This window comes from Equus quagga, chromosome 16 (genome assembly GCF_021613505.1).
Source record: "Equus quagga isolate Etosha38 chromosome 16, UCLA_HA_Equagga_1.0, whole genome shotgun sequence".
In the NCBI taxonomy this organism is placed as follows: Eukaryota; Metazoa; Chordata; class Mammalia; order Perissodactyla; family Equidae; genus Equus; species Equus quagga.
The window spans coordinates 3,300,247-3,319,576 of NC_060282.1; the positions used below are offsets into that span (position 1 = coordinate 3,300,247).

Here is a 19,330-nt window from a genome sequence, read left to right on the forward strand (position 1 = left end):
CCGCGCCGCCGCCCCCGCGGCCCCGGCCGGAGGAGACAGGTGAGCGGCCGCCCGCAGGCCAGGCCCCGCCCCTGGGCGCCCGGCACCTGCTGCCTCCCCACCCCCACCTCCTCGCGGCCGCGGCCTCGGGCGGGGGTCCCGCTTCGGGCCTGCCTGGACGTCTCTTTCCCCGGGAGGGGGCCTCCACGGCCTCATCCTTGGCCCCCTCCCTCCTCTCCCCGGACTGCACCTGCCTCTCCTTGGCCCCGGCTCTGCAGCCTCCTGGAGCATCCCGGGCCCCTCCTCGCGGTGTGCACCTTCCCGTGGGCCCTGCCCCCGTCCACCCCTCAGCATTCCTCCCTCCGCCGTTTCCTCGGGTTCTCTACCCGGCGGGAAGCCTGGCGCCTCGCCCCCTTGGTGCCCACCCTGGCCTGCCCCCTCGGCCTGACACCTCCAACTTGTGAGACTTCGGCCTCAGCCCGCAGCGCCTGGCCCCCTCCTCCCCCAGCGCACACACGTCCTCAGCGCGCACAGCCAGTGTTCCACACCGCGGGCTCTGAGCTGCCCCCTGCGCTTGCCTGTGTTTATGTCTAATCTGCACTGTCCTCCAGTCTGTCCCTTTGAAGATACCTTTATTTCCTGCGGCGAGCTTGTGCCCGGAGGAGGGGGCCCGTGCATCCAGGGCCAGAGCCCTTGCCCCTCAAAAGTCCCCACACATTACTGCATCTCGACCCCGCTTTCCCTTTCCCGGGCGCCTCGGCCTCCGAGAGCTCTCGAGCTTAACCCGTTCCTGCCCAAGGTGTGTGGCTCTTGACTAGGTTCTCGGGGAGCCCAGCCCAGCCCAGGGCTTTTCCAGGGGAGGTATGTTAAAATGGGAGGGGGGAGGTGGCTTGAAAAAAGCACAGCCTCCTGGTTAGCTGTTTGTAGTGATTCTAGAAAAGGGGGGGTCCTTGATGTAGGGAGCGTGAGTTTGTTTTGCAGTGGGGCACTCGTGGGTCAGCCTCTCCCTATCGGATACCTCAGCTGACTCCAGTTTTTGCAGCTCCTGGTTTTTGGGGCGTCCATCTCCTAGCCTGGGGCTCCGGGAGGGGAGGAGGGTTTAGAAGATGAGTATTGAAGCATTTGTGGGGTCAAATGCTTGTCAGAGTCAAAGCCTGTTTCTACGGGGAAAGCCCACGTCGATCCTGCCAGCGTTATTCGAGGGTGCCCTGCACCACTTCACGCCATCCCACCCCGCTTTCCCGGCAGCGACAGCCAGGTAGGGTGTGGGGGTATCTTTCATCTCTTCTATTTTGTGTTGGTAGTGGGAAAAAAGGGAAGAAAATTAAAAGCTGGAGGATTGGTTTACTGATGAAGAAATGTAACAAATGACTAGGTATCAGAAACAAGAACCTCTAGCCTCTAAAAAATGTGATTTTCTCACTTTTCTGCTACATCTGAATTATGTGTTAAAAGGAGTGAGAGTTTATTTCGTGTTTGGGAGAGATTCTGCAGAATCTGCTTGAAGATGGGGGGGAGGCTGCGGTTGGGGCCTGAAGCTGTGCAGGCCCAGGTGGAAAGAGCCTGGCGTGATAAAGAACTCCAGTGCTTCTGGTTGGAGGCCGAGGGGGGGGTGGTGGTGGGGAAATAGCTTGTCTTCAAAATCAAGAATTTCAGTCCCATTCCAGCTAATTGTTTTTATGGGCAGCAGCTGTAAAGGGAAGGCGTGGATCCTTTGAGAGGCATTTGAAATGCATATGAGGTGTGCACGGGGGGGGGGCAGGGGTTTGTGCGGCCCGGGTTTCCCCCTGGGGAGGCTGCCCGGGGCCGGCTCCTGGGCGGGTGAGAGTGGCTTGCCTTGCAGAGATGTGTGCTGCAGCCTTGGCCCACGTCACGTCGTGAAAGCAGAGCAGAGATTGGACTGGGTGATCTCCGCGGTAGCTTGCAGCTTTTCGCATCCTGGGGCTCTCTCTGCCCTGCAACTTTGCTTACTGGAGATGCGAGGAGGTGGGAAGGGGCGCGAGGAGCCTGGGAACCTGGGACCCTGCCCTCTCGGAGCCACGAGATCCCGCCCTGCTGGTCTGCAGGGAGGAGGGGCTGCGGCAACGGCAGCTCCCCCTCTCCAGCGGAGGAGACGAGCCCAGGAAGGTATTTCAGCCAGCGTTTCAGTTGCTTGGTGTTGGATTGGTTTTATCCGTGTTGTCAGAGGGACGGTGGGGAGGAAGGGGGAGGGCCGTGCTGGGGCCCAGGCCGTGCTGTCGTTTTCTGACTGTGGTGCCTGTTTGTCCCCATCCGCACCCTCTGCCCTCTCCCGCTTGTCCTGCGGGCCCTGAAGCCCAGCCCTGTGTAGCCGGTAGGGGTGGTTTGTGACTAACAGCCTCGCGGTCTGGCATGGAGTGAGGGCGACTGGCGAGCGCGGTAGGTGGCAGACAACCCCAAATTGCCAGTGCTCTCCTCGGGAACACCCCTGGCAGAGCCGTGTCTGTAATTTGCGGAGCCGGAATGCGCTGGAAGCCGTGTTCCTACTGAAGATGGGTGAGGATGCTGCCCCACGCTCGCTTCCTCTGGTTCCCCAGATTTTTTTGATCACAGCATAATTCCGCTGATGAAGGGGCGCTCAGCGAAACACCATTAGGAGGGTGGCCTCGACTCCAAGCCAGGAAACCTGAGAGCGTTTTAGCTTTGCTGAGTGGAAATCTGACCAGGGGGAAAAGGCCTCCCAGAAGAGGAGCAGCCATAGAGAAAGGAAGGGGTGGGAGCGGACCCCTGGAGCAGGAGCGGCAGCCTGCTGCCCCTCCCCCACCCACGCCCGGACAAGGTCCGGTTTAGGTTAGCTTAATTACCACACCAAAATCAGTGAACAAGGATCTTTTTAAACGAACTTTCAAAATGTGCTTTGAGCGGCGCCCCTTTTTTTTTTTAAGGTATCAGATGCTAAGCCCTGTGAAATAAGGCGCTTCCAGCGACCTGGGAAATGGTGGCCCTTTTTAGTGGGTGTGCAGAGGCAGCTTCCTCGCCTTGTGTCAGAGGGAAGCTTGCCAAAAGTCAGGCTGCACAGTCGACACAAGAGTCATTTTCAGCCCACTGCCATTTGGGTAGCGGTGACATTGGAAAGATTTAGTGGGACCTAATAGTGTTTATGAACTTGCTTCCTTGGCAAGTGACTTTTAGAGGAGGCATTTTAAGAAGATTACAGCACCCACAGACTTCGATGGCAACAGCGTAACCCGATTACTGTTTTCCTGTCACTAATAGTTTTCCTTTTAAACTTGTGTTTCCACAGTGGCCCCCACACCGCAGTGTGTGGACTGCTGCTCCCGCCTCAGCTGATGGGGATACGCAGTTGGTGTGGGTCATTTGAGTGTGCTTGTCTTGACTTAGGCACAATGGTAATTTTTTGAGAGAGATTATGGGAAATGAAACAAAACCCTGCTTTTGGAGGGAAGGGCTCTGAGTTCTGTTTGACTGATTTGGAACCTTAGGTGAGACGGAGGTCACACAAGGTCAAGGGCAGAGTCTATAAGGGACCCCCAACGAGGGGCACGTTGTGCTGGGCACTTTGCCCCCACATACGGGAACAAGGGTGCTCGCCGCCCCGAGGCGGGGTCCTCTCGCAGCCGCAGCTGAAGGGGTTCGCACAGCCTTTCCGACTTACTCAGCGGCTGCCTTGCTCTCCCACCTGCTTGGCCTGAAGCCCAGGTGAGGGAAGCATTGTTCAGACCCAGGTCGGTGGTGTTTTCATCCTCCCGAACCTGTTGAAGGATCCTGCTGGCAGAGAGAGGACTGCATTCCTGAACGGGTGCCCGAGAGGTGGAAAGGTGCATTCCTTGCTGCTTTCAGAACGCACCTCCCGAGGAGACAGGCGTCCTGTGGTGCAGCTCGGATGAACTTTTGGAGTTTGCTGGAGGGTCTGTCCTGGGCTTCTGCCTGTGAATCCTGGAGCCAGCTGAATTGGTTGGCCGCTAGATTTTTCCCATTTCAAAGAAAGGAAAACCTTAAGTGCAAAGTACGTAGCAAAGCCTTAAAGCAGACAGGGAGAGGCGTTGGACCAGCGTGCTTCTCCAGTTCAGATGTAGTGGTCGCTGTACTTGTATGTACAGAGCGCGTTGCACAATTTTAAGCAACTACTTGGACATTGCAAGGCCAGAAGACAATAAATAAGCTCCTTATTGCAAACTTTTTAGTCGTCATTGTAGGAAAATGTATTTATCTAAGAGGATGAGTTTTGGCTTGGAATGGGAAGAGAAATGTCTTTCCATCAGTTACTTTGAGGGGAGGGGTTTTGACCTCTTTGCGTCGGAGATGGACTTGTTTCTCCAGAGTGCGGTGGACAGCAGGAGAGCTCCAGTGGAGTGGGCAGAAGGTAGCGCTGTCATTGGCGAGACCAGTTATGCCATGGCCGTTTCACTGTTACATTGCCTTACATCAGTGATCTTCAGATCTTTGCTCGGGTTCTGTAGAATAACTTGGAAAAACTGTGGGCACGTTTTTAGATTGACATCTGAACTTTTTCATGCTAATCTTTAATAGTTATAGATGTAATTTCTAGTATATTGTAAATATAGATGTTTAAAACAACTACTACTGCGCCCCAAAGTATCCAGTGTTAAATACTCCAGTGATTGGTGGCCACCATCGTCCTGTAAAAACGCGAGCAAACTTACGCCTCTAGCCGGACGCCCTCTTCCTCCTCCTGTGCTTGGGGGCGGGCTCCATTTTCCCTCATGGAATTTTATTCTAATGTTACACGCCTTTATACTTGAAAGTCTTACTGGTCGTTCTTCACACTTCTCTGTGACAAAAATATAAACTGCAGTGTAAGTGTTTCTGTGATAAGGCCGGGTGAACTCAATCCCGCAGAATTTTTTGTCATTGTAATTATCGGTAAAGAATTGATCACAGAAGCATAAATGTGTTATTGGTTTTGGTAAATAATTACTAAAGGCACAGAATAAAAATGCTATATTGGAACGCATGTTTTAAAGAACCAGGGGGCTCTGTTTAAGATGCGTCAATTAGAGGAACTATTGAACTGCCCGTGGTGCCAAGTATGGCCTTGCCACCGGAACGGTCCACGAGATGAGTGCCCTCCTCTTGTTGGGGAGGAAGGGGACCTTGGGTGGGGGGCCCACCAGGGCCTGGGGCTTCCACCACTGGCCACTGCTCAGGCAGTTGAGTTTTAGGAACAAGTTTATAGTGACGTTGAGGATCTGTAAATTCAGTCTCTCCAGGTCACCCACACCTGGGACCTGCCGAGGATGTCTTTGCGTTCGCACACGCGCTGTGAAGGGCTTCTGCCTGGTGATGTTCAGGTGCTCGGTGGATGGGAGGGGTAAAGCACTCGCCACTTCATTAGGTTATGACATCGCTGCTGCTCCATGTGTGCTTTAATATTTAATTGCGTGTTCTCTAGATGTGCTGTGTTAAAAGGCGAAAGCTGATACATCTCCTGAATGTGCGAGTTTCGGACAGTGGCAATGCATCTTCCCTTGGTTGGATTAAAATATAAACCTGTGGAATGTACCTTGAGTTAAATCTTAATTTTCCAGAAAGGTAGGTTAGAACCGGAGAAGACTGCCTGGCAGGGCTTTGGATTCCGAAGAGGGATCTCCCTGCAGGAGTCTGTAAGCCTGCTCTGCTGGTCGTCCTTCTCCAAGCAACAACGAGCGGAGTCAGGGAAGAGGAGAGTGTCGTGGGCCTGTCTCTAGGGAGAGGCCCCTGGGGTGGGTGGAGACTCGGAGGAGGGTGCACAGGAGCCTGACCAGTCGGGTGTGCGAAGGTGGGCCTCTCCCTGAGGATCCAGGATGAGGTGGGTGTCCCTTCCGAGAACTTCCTCAGATCTCTTTGAAAGTCCTGGGCGGGTCCTCTGTTACTTACACAGGAGACGCTCTCAAAGTATAAACATTTAGGGCCAGCCCCGTGGCCAGGTGGTTAAGTTCACGCGCTCCGCTTTGGTGGCCAAGGGTTTCGCTGGTTCGGATCCTGGGCGGGGACATGGCATGGCTCATTAGGCCACGTTGAGGTGGTGTCCCACATGCCACAACTAGAAGGATCCACAACTAAAATACACAGCCATGTGCCAGGGGGATTTGAGGAGACAAAGCAAGGAAAAAAAGTATAAACATTTACTATTTTTAACCTAAAAGTTAATTGAAACGTGATACGAAAATAAGTTTAGTAATGAAACAACAGCAAGAAATTCCTCTGCCGTCACACCCAGAAACAGAAATGGCTTTGGCTTGAGAGCTGTAAGACTTAGTCTCAGGTGGCAGTTCTGTGACACATGAGGAGGTTCCAAGTGGGGGGTCTCTGGCTCATCCAGCTTTGTGGGGGACGCGAGCAAGCCGCTGGCCCACCTCTCTGGATTTTGGTAGTGTGGGTCCGCTTGAAGCTTTACCTGTCTTCTGTCCTCGGGGCTGGCCATTAAAAATCCACTTGAGGTTGCTTCACCGCGAATTCGGACCGGTGTCTGTCTGGGGACAGAGGCCTCCTGAGATTGTGGGGCAATACCTTTGTTCCTGGGGAGAAGTGAGGATGGGGGCTTGCTCCCAGATCATGTTCCAGGAATCCTGTGGTTTATCTAGACAGTGAAGAGTGGAACTGGGCGGGCCGCGCGGCCCCTCCCTGCCCCGCAGGAGGACAGAGGGCAACGCTCGCCAAGGTGCAGCCTCCTGTGGTCTCTGGAGCACAAAGTGTTATTTACGCTTTCTCGGCATCTTGGGCCTTGATACTGAAATGAAGGTTCAAGGCTATTAAAGGCTTAGAGAAAGGCTGCTGGAGAGACCGGCGCCCAGGTGACCCTGCACCCGGGTTGAGTGGTTCTGGAAACTCGTGCCCTCATCTGGCACTCGACCCCAGGATGCAGATCTACTGCCAGCCTGTGGTGCTGCATGAAACTGGAGTAACCCTTCGTGGCTTTTTCGTGTCACTTACGTAAAACCGTTTACATTAAAAGCTTGGAGTTAGGAAATCTTCCCCATCAGGCCCTGCGCACCACTACCCTCTGCTGGATGGAGCCAGGTCTCGGGGCTGGCCAAGGCTGCCGCTCTGTCCTCTTGAAGGCAGCCCTGAGTGGGTGCTGGGGATGGATTGTGGAGTTGACTCTGCCTTGCTCTTTGATTTGCCAGCATGGGCTCAGCGAGCCTAGTGGGCCAGGGAAGCTGGGAGAAAGCTCAGGGCTGTTGAAAACATGTCTAGCTCATCCTTGATTATTCAGACGTGTAAAGTGTTTATACTTGTTAAGAGGACAGGGAGGGGCCCTGTGCCTTTTATTCTGCGCGAGAAGCATTGTAGAGCCCGGTGTTGTGCAGGGAGCAGTTACGTCCTGGGCTGGGCCATTCCTGGCTTTGTGACCTTGGCCCAGAAGCTGCCCAGTGCTCTGAGCTTCAACTACTCTGTTAGAACCCGGGGAGCATGATGCATATTTGTTCCTGGCCCTTAGTGCAGGCCCTGAGAAATAACATGCGGAGGGCTGGGTCCTGTGCGCAGCTCTCAGACTCATTCTTTCCCCAGCAGAGCCCGGTAAGGGCTGTGCTGTATTACCTCATTTTACAGGGAGGAAAAGGAGGCACAGAGAGGTTAAATAACTTGCCCGGAGCCACGCAGTAAGTGATCGAGCCTAGGAGTGAAGCCTGGCGCCCACCCCCGGGGTGCTGGGCCCAGGCGTCGGGGCTCCTGGATGGCCCTGAGCCCCTGGAGGTGCAGGATGCCTCGACCCCAGTGAAAGACTGGGTTTGCAGGTGCCTCGAGAATATGTTTTTTCATAATTTGGGGTATCATGTTTTTCTCTTTGATGCTGTGACTGTGTGAAAAATATTGGTAACTTTTCACAGCATGCAGTGATATTTAACACTAATCAAGTGTAAAATAAAACTGGGGCCTTTTTTCAGCAAGTGAACTAGGCAGGGGCAGTTACGCTAGTAATTCAGAACTCTGTGAGAAGAGACCAGCACCCTGCAGGGCTGTAGAAGGTCCCGGTGGACAGAAGCCTCTGTGGGCAGAGGTTCCCAGTGGCACTGTCCCCGGCTGCTTATCGTCCTTGGAGGGTTCCTGGCAGTTTGAGCAGCTTCAGCAGGGAGGCTGTGCCGATAAGGGTCCTGGGCCGATGTCAGTTTGTGGTTGTCGAGTTCAGATAGGTTTCATGGAGTCCTGTGGGTCTGCGGGAGAGTCTGGAAGCCAAGTCAGTGCGGGCCGTGGTTCTGCTTGGTTATGATATGGTTTTGGAAAATAGTTTTTAACAATTTGAATATGGATTCCCTCAGGGTCCCCTCAGAACCTTGTCCGCCTGGGGATTCGTTCCTGCCCACACAGTTCTGCCTCGGCCAGAGCTCTGCAGGCTGGGCCTGGGCCCCCGCCAGCCTTCCCCAAGGCTCCCCCGCCCCCCGCCGACGGGCTCCCTGTGAGGCTACAGGAAGCTTCCTGCCGCTCAGCGACGTCCCTTCCCTGTCGGAGGAGTCCTGGGTGCACTAGACTTCATGCCCCAGGTAGCGGGGCAGGCGCGGCTGTGAGGGTCAGACTCCGAAAGGAATGGTGTCAGAACTTCTCGCCGAGGCCGTCACTGTGAGCTGGGCGTATTTCCAGTAAAGCATGACCTGGGGGCTCTCGTGACTGGTTCTGGGGAACTGAGTCACCGTTACAACCTGGTAGCATTGCACTTGGAATGTAGGTGTGCCAGGGCATCCTCCCCCTCTCTGAGTGTTTGTGGGGTCCTCACAGCCCCACGGAGATCCCACGGACGCCTTTGTCTTCGGTGGGCACCTGTGAGTACACACTGGGGCCAGGTCCTATGTGAAGTGCCCCCTAGATTCAGAGTTAACTCTGAATTTGCCGACTGCTCTGCGCGGGAGTGGTGGTGTCCCATTTCGTAGACGAGAAGCTGAGGCCCAGGACTTCGAGGGGTTCCTCCGCGTTCTGTCTGGTGGGATGGCTCTGCTAGGAAGTACTGGGGACGGTGGGAGATGGAAAGCGGTGTTAGCCTGGGCAGAGAAGCGACGATACAGGGCCCGTCCATCTCTCTAGAGGATTAACACCACCTCCCGGTAAGGCTGTTCAGGGAGGACTTCTTGGAAGTGGAGGCTCTTATAGCTGGCTTAGGAAGAAACAAAGCCTGATTGTCAGGGCCTGAGGACGTGGTTGCTGCTTTGGACAGTGGAGGTGGGGTGCTGCTTCCGCTACGTCTGTTGTAATCGGTGACAACCCCACCTAGGTCGTCACCAGTGACTTGCCCGGGAGACAGGGCGAGACTGGGATGGACCCCAGGTGCACCGCTGGCTGGTGTGGAGCCCTTGCACTTTCAGAGCCTTTCAACGTGCAGGAATACTAGAAACACTCTGCGCTCAGTGCTCGGGCTGCGGCTCTCTCAGTGGCATCCGTGCGACTGCCCTGTGGCTTGGTCAGTGGGAAAAGGAGCTGTCCTCAGTCTCCACCTTTCTGAATGGTCCTAGTCTCACCCAGGGATGATGGGAGCTCCAGAGTAGCTTCTTTGTCTTGGGTTCCGTCACACGATAGCAGGTAGGAAGGACTGGAGAAAGCATTCCATCGCACCTGTTGTCTGCGGAGAGCTGGAAGTTTACACACACAGCTTCTGATAACGTGTAAACTTAAAACAGCCCTGTGATGAGTTAATGTCCTCATTTTACAATGAGATATCCTCATCTTTATTGGTGAGATCAAGGGACTGGCCACAGGTCACCTAATCGGAAAGTGGTGACTCTGGGAGTTCCGGCTGTGGATCCTTGGGCCATGTCCACTGACTGATTGCAGGTGAGGAAGCTGAGGCCAGGAGAAGTGAGGTGGCCATGCCTGGCAGAGCCTGGACCCCACTGCCTCCTTTAGGGGCTCTGACTTGGGACCCGCTCTTTACCCTCTGTGAGCGCCAGGGCCCCCGCCCAGACACAGCCTTGATGGTCGTGGGTCCGTACCACAGGCTGCTGTGTGGACGAGGGAGCTCGGGAGCGTCCATAAGCCCAGAGGGCACCTGCGTGCCTTCCGCAGCCAGGCCATGCTCCCCTGCCCAGCTTTCTGGGTGCTGTCCCTCTGCTGTCTTCTGTGTCTCTCTTGTATCCCAACCTCTGGCCCCTGTACCAGCCAGGGCTTCTCTCCTGGACACTTGTGGCACATTCCTGCTTCCCTCCCTGGGATGCCAGCCCCTTTTTTCAACATAAGACAGACCTCCAGACTTGGTGGCTCCTCCTGAAGCCCACGTGGTAAGGCTCAGTGTGGAGCATGGCAGAGCTGGTGCCCCTGCTCTCTTGGGTGACCTGGGTCTCTTCCCCGCCATTTCCTGGCTCATTTTCCTCACCTGTGAAACACAACAGCGGGGGGGCGGGGGGGGGAGTGCCCAGAGGATCAGGCAAGGGAAGCCTGGGTGCGGGTTGACCTGGGAGGCGCTCAGCAGACAGTGACCTAGGAATCACCTCTGGTGCAGTGCTGCCCAGCCTTGGGGGCGTCCGGCACCCCCAAATCCCTGGGTGCCCTTGGGATCTTTGCAGCAGGTCCAGGTGGCGCCCTTGGGCAGCCTTGCTCCCCACACCCATCTGCCCTCTTTAAGCTGGGGCCTTGGGGCGGCACCCCATTCACCTCGCCTGTCCTGCTGGGTGTCTCTTGTCTTGCCATCAGGGTCATAGCTAACGTTGGCTCACATTCAGTAAGCATGCACTGTGCAGGACGCGGATTGTCATGGCACGCCTGCGGCCATCTCCATGACGTGAGTTCTAGTTACTGCTGGTCACTACGAGGACCAGTGCCAGTGAGCTGTTGGCTGGAGAAGCCCCTCAGGGCTCTGAGGCTCCTGACCTGGACTGGTAGCCACGTGTCAGGCTGAGCCCCGTTCCTGCTCTCCCTCTCCTGCCCCTCGGGACCGGGTATTTCAGGACTGGCACTGGTTGGTGTCACTTCCGCTCTGCCCTGGACACCTGTGCATGCCTCCAAGCCACTTGCTCAGTCAGTCAGCATTGACGAGTTCTCACGGTGTGCAGGCACTCAGCTGGCATGGGAGATGACAGCAGCAGAAGCAGACAGGTTCCTGCCCTTGCACTGGGGGACAGACTTGTGTCCAGCGACCCCTGACTGTTTGCTGTCAGTTTTCCTGTGTGGAGTGAGTCTCGAGCCCAGGCAGGGCCCTCCCAGTTGGCCCTGGTGGAACAGCATGCTAATGGCAGGGTGCAGTGGAGGGGGCTGTGACCCCGAGACCCTGGCCTGCGGGTTCAGGATCCTCCTGGTTGGAGTTCGGCCTGGCCTGGTTCTCTTTGCAACAAGCTGCTGTTAAGCCCCAAACCAGGCAACGTTTTTTTAAAACCATTTTTTCTTTCCTTTTCTTTTGCAGATTTTTACACCGGGAAGATCTTGTCTAGATTGATGTATTTTTTTAATTGTAAAGCTGTTGTGTAGATGCAGTATTCGTTTCCAAACATGACTGCCCCCTGCCCAGCATTCGAAGCTAAGCGTGAAGGCGGCATGAGCCTGTGGGCAGTGGAGCCTTTGTGCTCATGTCTTAGACTTTACGAGGCTAGGCCGTGCGTTTTTTCCGCCCTGACCGCGGGCGTGGTGTAAGTAGGTTGCCGTCTATACAGTGAATTGTTAATTTACATCAAATGGGGCCTACATATCCAGTCTGTGTGGAGTTGCCTTGAAGTTACATTTTCTCTGCACTGTCCCCTAGTGACTACACTTAGGGGGGTGTCTGGTACCATTTCTGATGACTCGTGTGTAGTCTGGGCCCTTAGCGCATACAGGCCTCTTGTTGAGTGTCGCGGAGTCTGGAGTCCGCTCACATGTCCTACTGTCTTGCAGCTGAGAATCAGTGTCAAGGCTGATGGTTCCAGTCTTGATTTGATAACAAATTGATCAAGAACTTCTTAGAATCAGTTCTTCCTAACCGTGTCGAGGTTGTGGTTTTTTCATTGACAACTTCAGCGCCCCATGGTAACTGTGTGCGCGCGTGTGTCCGTGTCGTGGTGGGATATTCTCAGTGTGTCTGTTGTGTCCTGCGGTTGCCAGGAAGCAGATGGCATCCACAAGTAGAGCGAGGAGAGTCAGAACTGGCCATGTGGAGGGGTGGGCAGGGTTAAGGGACACCGGCAGGGAGGGGCCTGGCCACACCTGGGAGCCTTCACCCCTAGGCCCGGGGGCAGGGGAGAGGAGCAGTTACTGGAACCACCCAATTATAGGAGAGGAGGTGGCCTTCCCTGGAGGGCCTGGTTAGCTGGTGGCGACCAAGGCCCAGCCTTCACTGCCCCTGTCCTCCTCTCTCTTGTGCTGCCCCCTGGGGCAGAGTGCGCATGTGTGTGTGACCAGCATCTTGGCCTTCCGGCCACCTAGCGTGGTGCCCTGTTTGGTTGGAGCTGATGGCTCTGGGCTTTTGGTAACTTGGGGTCTTGGAGAGGTGGCAGAAGGTGGGAACTGTGTTGCCCAGTGTAACTGAGAAACCCGGGCTGAAGGGGCTTGATGGGTCCAGGGCGAGCTGTGGCCGTCCTCGGGATGTGTCAGGTCCCACGTGTGCACGCTGCTTTCTCCTTTCCTGGGGTTGGAGGTGGGCTCCCGCTGTCTCCTGGGCAGCCTCGAAGCAGCCTGAGGGCAGTCCGACACCTTGGGCCCACGATACGTGCGTCTTGTGTGGTAGGAACCCAGTGAGAGGTTGGACGAGGAAGGAGGGCCCTGGTTAGATCCAGTCTGCACTGTGATGCCTCCGCCCAGGGCCTGGCAGCCAGCTCTAGAGCCAGGCGCTGCGGGAGGAGCGTGGCCGTCCTCAGATCTGAGGGAGAGAGCCGCGGCTGGACCCCCTGTTTGGATGCAGTGCGCAGAACGATTGAGGTTCCATCTGGAGTGCGGCTCAGGTTTGGTTATGAAACTCGAGACCGGTGTTTTGCTGACCGGTTTTCTCCCTCACTCAGCCTTTCCCCAGCTGGGCCTTTCCTGGGTTACTTTTCAGAGCGAATGAGCTAATACCGTATACAAACGTTCAGAACCAGCTCATTTTTGCCCGGTGAGTGGGGCAGTAACGTCCATCCAGGGCTCGACCTGGACCCCACCGCCTGCCCGCCTTGACTGTACTTGATGGATGATGCTCATTTCACTTGTGGTTCTTGATCCTTCTGTCCATTCCTTTAGGATCAGTTCTGGAAGTTGTTGATCTTTACTTTCTGACGTCACTGACAGTTTGAGCTCCAGAAAATTCTCAGCTCTGTAGTAATCTGGGCTGGCCCTTAGAGTTTTTCCTGAATTTAGAATCTGTCTTTTCTGTTTGTCTCTCCTTCTGTCTGCCCTTTTTTTTTTTTGGTACGAACCTAAATTGCCCGACTAAATTCTAAAGGAAACTACAAAAGAAAGGACCAACTTGAAAAGATTATGTAATAATCATATCACAGCAAAAATGCTTTTAACCAGTTGAGGGACCATATTTACTTCCTTCCTCCTCATTTCTCTCACTGGAGTAGTTCTTAACCTATTTTGGGTCTTGGAGTCCTTCAAAAATCTGGTGAAAGCTGTGGACGTCTTTCCCACAGAAATGCAGAAAGACACTGTGTTGTGAATACTCAAGGGAGTGATCACGGGTCTCCTAACACCCTCCGGGGACAGTCTGCCCCAGCTTGCCCCCTTTGGGCCCCAGCAGAGGGACTCCTGTTCTGGAACTGAGGCTGTGGACCCTGTAGCCAGGGCTGCCTGGTCTGTCTCTTGAGTCTGAGGATGGGCGCCCACGTGAACCTGTGCATCTGGCAGCTCCTGAAACAGGACCGGCGCTCGCCTTGGGCTGGTCTCTCCCCCTGAGGAGCATGTCAGAGATAAACCCCAAGGATTGTGGTTTGTTGTGTTTCCTTGTTGTTGTGACCATGATTAGCGGCGACCACTTGTGAGACTCTGGACGTCTGTCTCAGGCACTAGCGAGTCTGAAAACCTGGACAGCAGAAGGCCATCTAGAGTGACTGTTGGCATGCGGTCATGATGGTGACGTTGGGATGCTCCAGTTTACTTTGTGGGAAATGTAGGGTAGTTAAAATTAGCAGTGGGAGCCATGGAGAGTCAAGGTTGTCCAGAAGGATTAAGCAATGTCACATTGAGATAAGGCTTGGGAGCGGTGGGGTGGAATTCCCCACCCTGAGCCAAGCTGAGCTGAGCTGGAAGGGTCAGGCTGGGTGCTGAGGTGGCCAGGGGAGGCTGGGAGCTGCAGCACGTGAGACCTTGGTGTCAGCACCAAAAAGTCCTGGAAGAGGGGCCAGCAGGTTAGAGCACTTGCACCTGTCGTTAATCTCATAGCCAGATGTGTACCACGACACAGAGAGTGCCCGGACCTAAAATAGATTCATATATAGTGTAATATTATATTGCAATAAATTGTATATTATAGCATAACATGTAGATGTTTTATTTACCTATATCATATAGTATATAACGTACACATCATTCTACATATATAATTTTGTGTATAATGTATTATAGTATAATATATATTTTTTTGTCCATTTTTTAAATTTAATTTTTATTGAGTTAATGATAGGTTACAATCTTGTGAAATTTCAGTAGTACATTATTGTTTGTCAGTCGTGTTTTAAGTGCACCCTTTCACCCTTTGTGCCCACCCCCCACCCCACCTTTCCCCTAGTAGCCACTAATCTGTTCTCTTCGTCCACATGTTTAAATTCCTTATATGAGTGGAGTCATACAGAGATTGTCCCTCTCTATCTGGCTTGTTTCACTTAACATAATTCCCTCAAGGTCCATCCATGTTGTTGCAAATGGGGCAATTTTGTTCTGTTTTACAGCTGAGTAGTATTCCATTGTGTATATATACCACAACTTCTTTATCCATTCATCAGTTGATGGGCACTTAGGTTGCTTCCATGTCTTGGCTATTGTAAATAATGCTGCAATGAACATAGGGGTGCATGGGACTTCTGGAATTGCTGACTTCAAGCTCTTTGGATAGATACCCAGTAGTGGGATAGCTGGATCGTATGGTAGTTCTATTTTTAATTTTTTGAGGAATCTCCATACTGTTTTCCGTAGTGGCTGCGCCAGTTTGCATTCCCACCAACAGTGTATGAGGGTTCCTTTTTCTCCACAACCTCTCCAACATTTGTTACTATTTGTTTTGGTTATTTTTGTCATTCTAATGGGCATAAGGTGATATCTTAGTGTAGTTTTGATTTGCATTTCCCTCATGATCAGCGTTGATAAACATCTTTTCATGTGCCTCTTGGCCATCCATGTATCTTCTTTGGAGAAATGTCTGTTCATAGCTCTTGCCCATTTTTTGATCGGGTTGTTTGATTTTTTGTTGTTGAGTTGTGTGAGTTCTTTATATATTATGGATATTAACCCTTTGTCGGATGTATGACTTGCAAATATTTTTTCCCAGTTAGTGGGTTGTAACATATATTTTATTTAAAATTCTTTGGGGGGGATGTCTGGCTGTCAGGGTTGAGTTCCCCACTGGCTCTTGTTCACTGATGAAGGGAGGGACAGCATGCTTTGTAGGAGGACTGGGACTGGGGGTCTGAAGCTGCAGTGTCAGGAGGCCCCCGATCCCTCTGCGTCCTGGGCCTGCAGGGCAGAGATGGCGCCTGGCTGACTCCTGATTCAGAGGAGTTGCCAGGTCGGTGAGCGGCCTGCTTTGCCCTCAGTCTGTTTCCCTGGCTGGGCTGGAGGACCCTGGACTGTTGGCTTTCTCAGCATTCACCACCCGTCTCCCGAGAGGCCCCCTCTGCAGAGGCCACAGCCACCAGGGACCCCGCAGGTCTCTGGCATGTGGCCACTTAGTTGCCTTCAGGACAGGACGTGTGGTCCTTTCCAGCCTGGCTTGTGAGGACGTCGGCAGCCGGCTGCTTGGCAGGCCAGCCCGGCTCTTCTAAGCGGGAAAGCCCGGAGTCCCACCTGTTTGTAAAATCGCCTCTTCGTACTCTTAAAATAGAGAGAACGCAGCTTTAGCACAGTCAGTTACTGATAATTCTCAGCGGCCTTACCCCATCTGCTGCCCTCAAGATTAGAGTCCTCGTCTTAATGGGAAGCCTGAGTCAGATGACATCTTGGTGACTGCTTTACACTGATGGCCGTCTGTGATAGAGGGAAGGCGAAGTGAAGGGCTGTTTTAAACTAAGGTTTTCCCTCAGGCCGGGTTTTAATTTCTTCCGGTAGAAAGAACAAGCGCAGCCCTCTCTTGCTCCCGCTTCTACCCCGGCAGCCGCCCTGCTGCTCCGCTCCTTTTGCGACTGCGTGTGTGCGTGTACTGCCTCTCCATCCCGCGGCTCTGGCCACAGCTTCTCTGGGTTCCTGACTCAGATCTCTGATGCGGCCCAGACGTACCTCGCGGTTCTGGAGGCCTCTGTCAGTGGCTGCCTGGCATCTGCGTTTGGATGAGGAGGATTCCCACAGAACAGCAAAGCCAGAGCGGGGCTCGAGCCAGCGCTGGGAGGAGGCGCCGCGCAGGGCTCCTGTCCCTTTCCTGCCGTGTGCCCAGCGGTTCTAATCCTGCATCTTCCAAGCGAGGGCTTGGCCCTCTGTGCCTCAGTGTCCTCATCTGTAAATTGGTGCTAGTAATGGTATTCCCGCATTGGACGACTGTGAGGATTGGGTTCCTAGATCTAAAGCATCTAGAATAGTAGCTGGCTCATGGGAAGTACTTTCGGAGTTTCAGCGCAGTTACGCTCTCACACGGAGCAGTGAAGATGCTGTGGATATCCACCGAGACACTCTGCAGTTCTCCAGAGCAAGGGGGTGAGATCCAGGGGGGCACCCAGGACTTCCTGTGTTGGCTGTTGGAGCACATGCCTTGATTAATAGGGGGGCAGAGCCCACATTCCAAACTTCAGGGACAACAAGGCCACTTAGAGGAGGAAGCAGCAGGCCAAGCTGGGCTGGAGCAGAGGGAGGCAGAGCTGGAGGAGGCAAGAGGGGCAACTGACAGCCCTACTGGAGGGCTGCTTGCCCCGCCAGATGCTGTGGAGTCCGGAAGGATTGTGAACAGAAGGAAGCGTAAGAGCAGGTGCTTCTGATGGATGTTGTCACTGCATGTTGGTTCCTTGTGTGTGCAAGCTGGATCCCCGGGGCTGTGGGCGGACCAGCTTGGGGTGGGTGGGGTGCTGAGCGACTGGCTTACCTGGAAGAGGAAGTTGAGGTGCGAGTTGGGAGGGTTGGGATTCTGGGAGCAGGGTAGGAGGGGTGGCTGTCAGAAAGCAGCTGTTGGAGCAGCCTGGGTGTGACCCACGTATAGGCAAGAGAGAGTGGGAGAAATGGGAGAGTTGAGGGTCTCACACCTCGTGTCGCCCTGCACCCTGCCCGGGGACCCCGTGCGTGATTCCCTCATGTGCTCTGAGAGGCTGAGAGTGCTGGTCTACTGGTGCCGTAGACGCTGGAGATGCTGCCGGTCCCGCCTGGCCGCGTGGCCGAGCCCAGGGCACTGCACCCTCCTGGCTGAGTGGCCTTTGGGCCGGCAGCGAGCTGCTCCCCCGAGGCAGCCCTTGAGGAGGGTGGTGGGCTGCCCGGTGGTGCACTGAACCTTTATGGCCGGAAGTCTTTTCCTGATAGACTTTCCAGATTCCCAAGAGAAGAACCTCTTTAACCAAATACATAAATAATTTTCACATTTGTACTTAACTGTCTTTGATTGGCTGTTCAACAAGTCCAGAAGGAATTTGGAAACCCAGATGCCCCATGAAGGGTTAACAAGGGACCTGGCCCAGGGCGGCTCCGAGGGCCTTGGAGTTGGGAGGCCTGGGGGGAGGGCCCGTTGGGAGGCGCACAGCCCGCTCTCCTTGCCCTGCGTGTAGCCTGTTCCCTTGTGAAAACACCATTGGCATCCAGGTGACCTCACCTATTAGGCTGTCAGGGCAGCTGAGTCATGATGCTGTAAATTATATCCGCGAGGAATGGTTTGTTAGCTGCGGTTATGTCTCCTCTCTGTTAAAATTAGTCTTGGAGAAAGTGTGAGGGGTGTGGAGTTTATAGTGTGTCTATTATGGGCTTCCCGCCGACCCTGCAGGCCTTTCTCCTGTGGTGGCGATGCCCTTGGTGTGTGGTTTTCAGTTGTAGCGTCAAAGCTTGTGGATGTGCAAGACCGGGGAAGATGATCAGTTCACACCCGGCCGTTTTGCTCCTGGCCTGGGGAGCTGAGTGACTTGCTCAGGGTCCTGCAGTGGCCCTGGGGTCCCGCTCTGCTGCCTGCGCCTCCTGAATTCTTAGTGTCCAGTGAGAGATCCTGACTGAAGGCGGAGCCCTCGGCAGGGCATGAAGAGCCGACTCCTCGGCTGACATGGGCTGCTTCTCCAGTGGACCCGCCTCCACCGAAGGTCTCCGTGGGGCGTCCAGGGCAGCTACTTCCGTTTGTCCAGTAGTCTTGAACCTACTGGGGAAGGTGTGGATGAGATAGAAGACAGTGGGATGGAGGCGAGGGCTGTTAGGAAGCGGATGGACGGGACGTGTCCTGGTGGACTGCAGGAGGGGCCGGGCTCTGAGGGAAGGGGGCCAGGGGCCTGGCCCCCGCCAGTAATACGTGCCACCCCGGGGAGACGCGCTTTTGAACTGAACCTGTCACTCTGCTTCTGCTCGCTTCATTCTGGGGAGGGTTAAAGGTGGCTTCTCTACTGAGCGTGCTGCTTAAAAGGTGCTTCTAAAAGCACAGTGAGGTCTGTCTGCAGGCTGGCGTGCTTGCCTTGCTCTGCCTTCATCTGCTTCCAGCAAGTGTGCGAGGCGGCCTCCCAGACTGAGCTTCCTGGGGTGTGGGGGGAGGGTCTCAGGAAAGGCTGGTGACACATGTGCCATAGCCGCTGCAGGGGATGCCAGGGAAGGGGGATCATGAGCTCAGACCTCTGCCTCCCGGAGGCGGGGTGGGGGCGCAGGTGGAGATTGGGGTCCCAGTGCAGGGGCTACCAAGGGCTCGAGCCAGGCCTGTCTCCCTGGTGCCTTTTTGAGGCAGCTGTCACTCAGGAACTCCCAAGAGAGGGCATTTGACTCGGGCTCCCCGGTGGGTAGCAGCTCACCCAAACCAGTGCATGGGCTCCCCATGCTGTGTATGTAGTCATTGACAGGGAGGAGCCACCAGGGACCCCATGTGCCCTGCCTCTACCCAGAGGGATGCCCCCTGCCCACTTGTCACATGCCCCCCACCTACCCCTTTATGCTGACAGCTTCAGTTGTTTCCTTAGAAGCAGTGTCTTGAGGACACTCAGCTTGTGGACTGATGTTAAAGGGCAAAAAGCACCCTCACTGGTTCTGGAAGCATTGAGGGTGCTCCATCTGGAGTCATTGCTAGAACTCATTATTTAGCGTCTTTAGGGGTTCTCTGGGGAAAGACTAAGATCGCATGTCTGCAGAGGTCCTGGCATGAAAAGCCACTGTGTCCCGGGTAGGCGTCAGGAAGCGTGTGCGACGCCCCGCGTGTAGT

General features: G+C 54.6%; 1 protein-coding gene across 3 annotated transcripts in view; it reads left to right on the plus strand.

The window, feature by feature from the left end:
- SLC45A4 (solute carrier family 45 member 4) overlaps positions 1 to 19,330 on the plus strand; it is an 89,386-nt gene continuing 70,056 nt past the window's right edge. The window contains exon 1 of one of the 3 annotated variants that reach the window (XM_046642363.1): positions 1 to 39. Coding sequence is in view for 1 of the 3 variants with exons in the window: in XM_046642361.1 (XP_046498317.1) it covers positions 1,956 to 2,106 (151 nt within the window). In the remaining 2 variants the exon portion in view is untranslated. Of the gene's footprint in view, positions 40 to 1,215; positions 1,238 to 1,838; positions 2,107 to 19,330 lie in introns of those variants that run through there. The other 2 variants (XM_046642362.1, XM_046642361.1) reach the window with 2 other exon arrangements.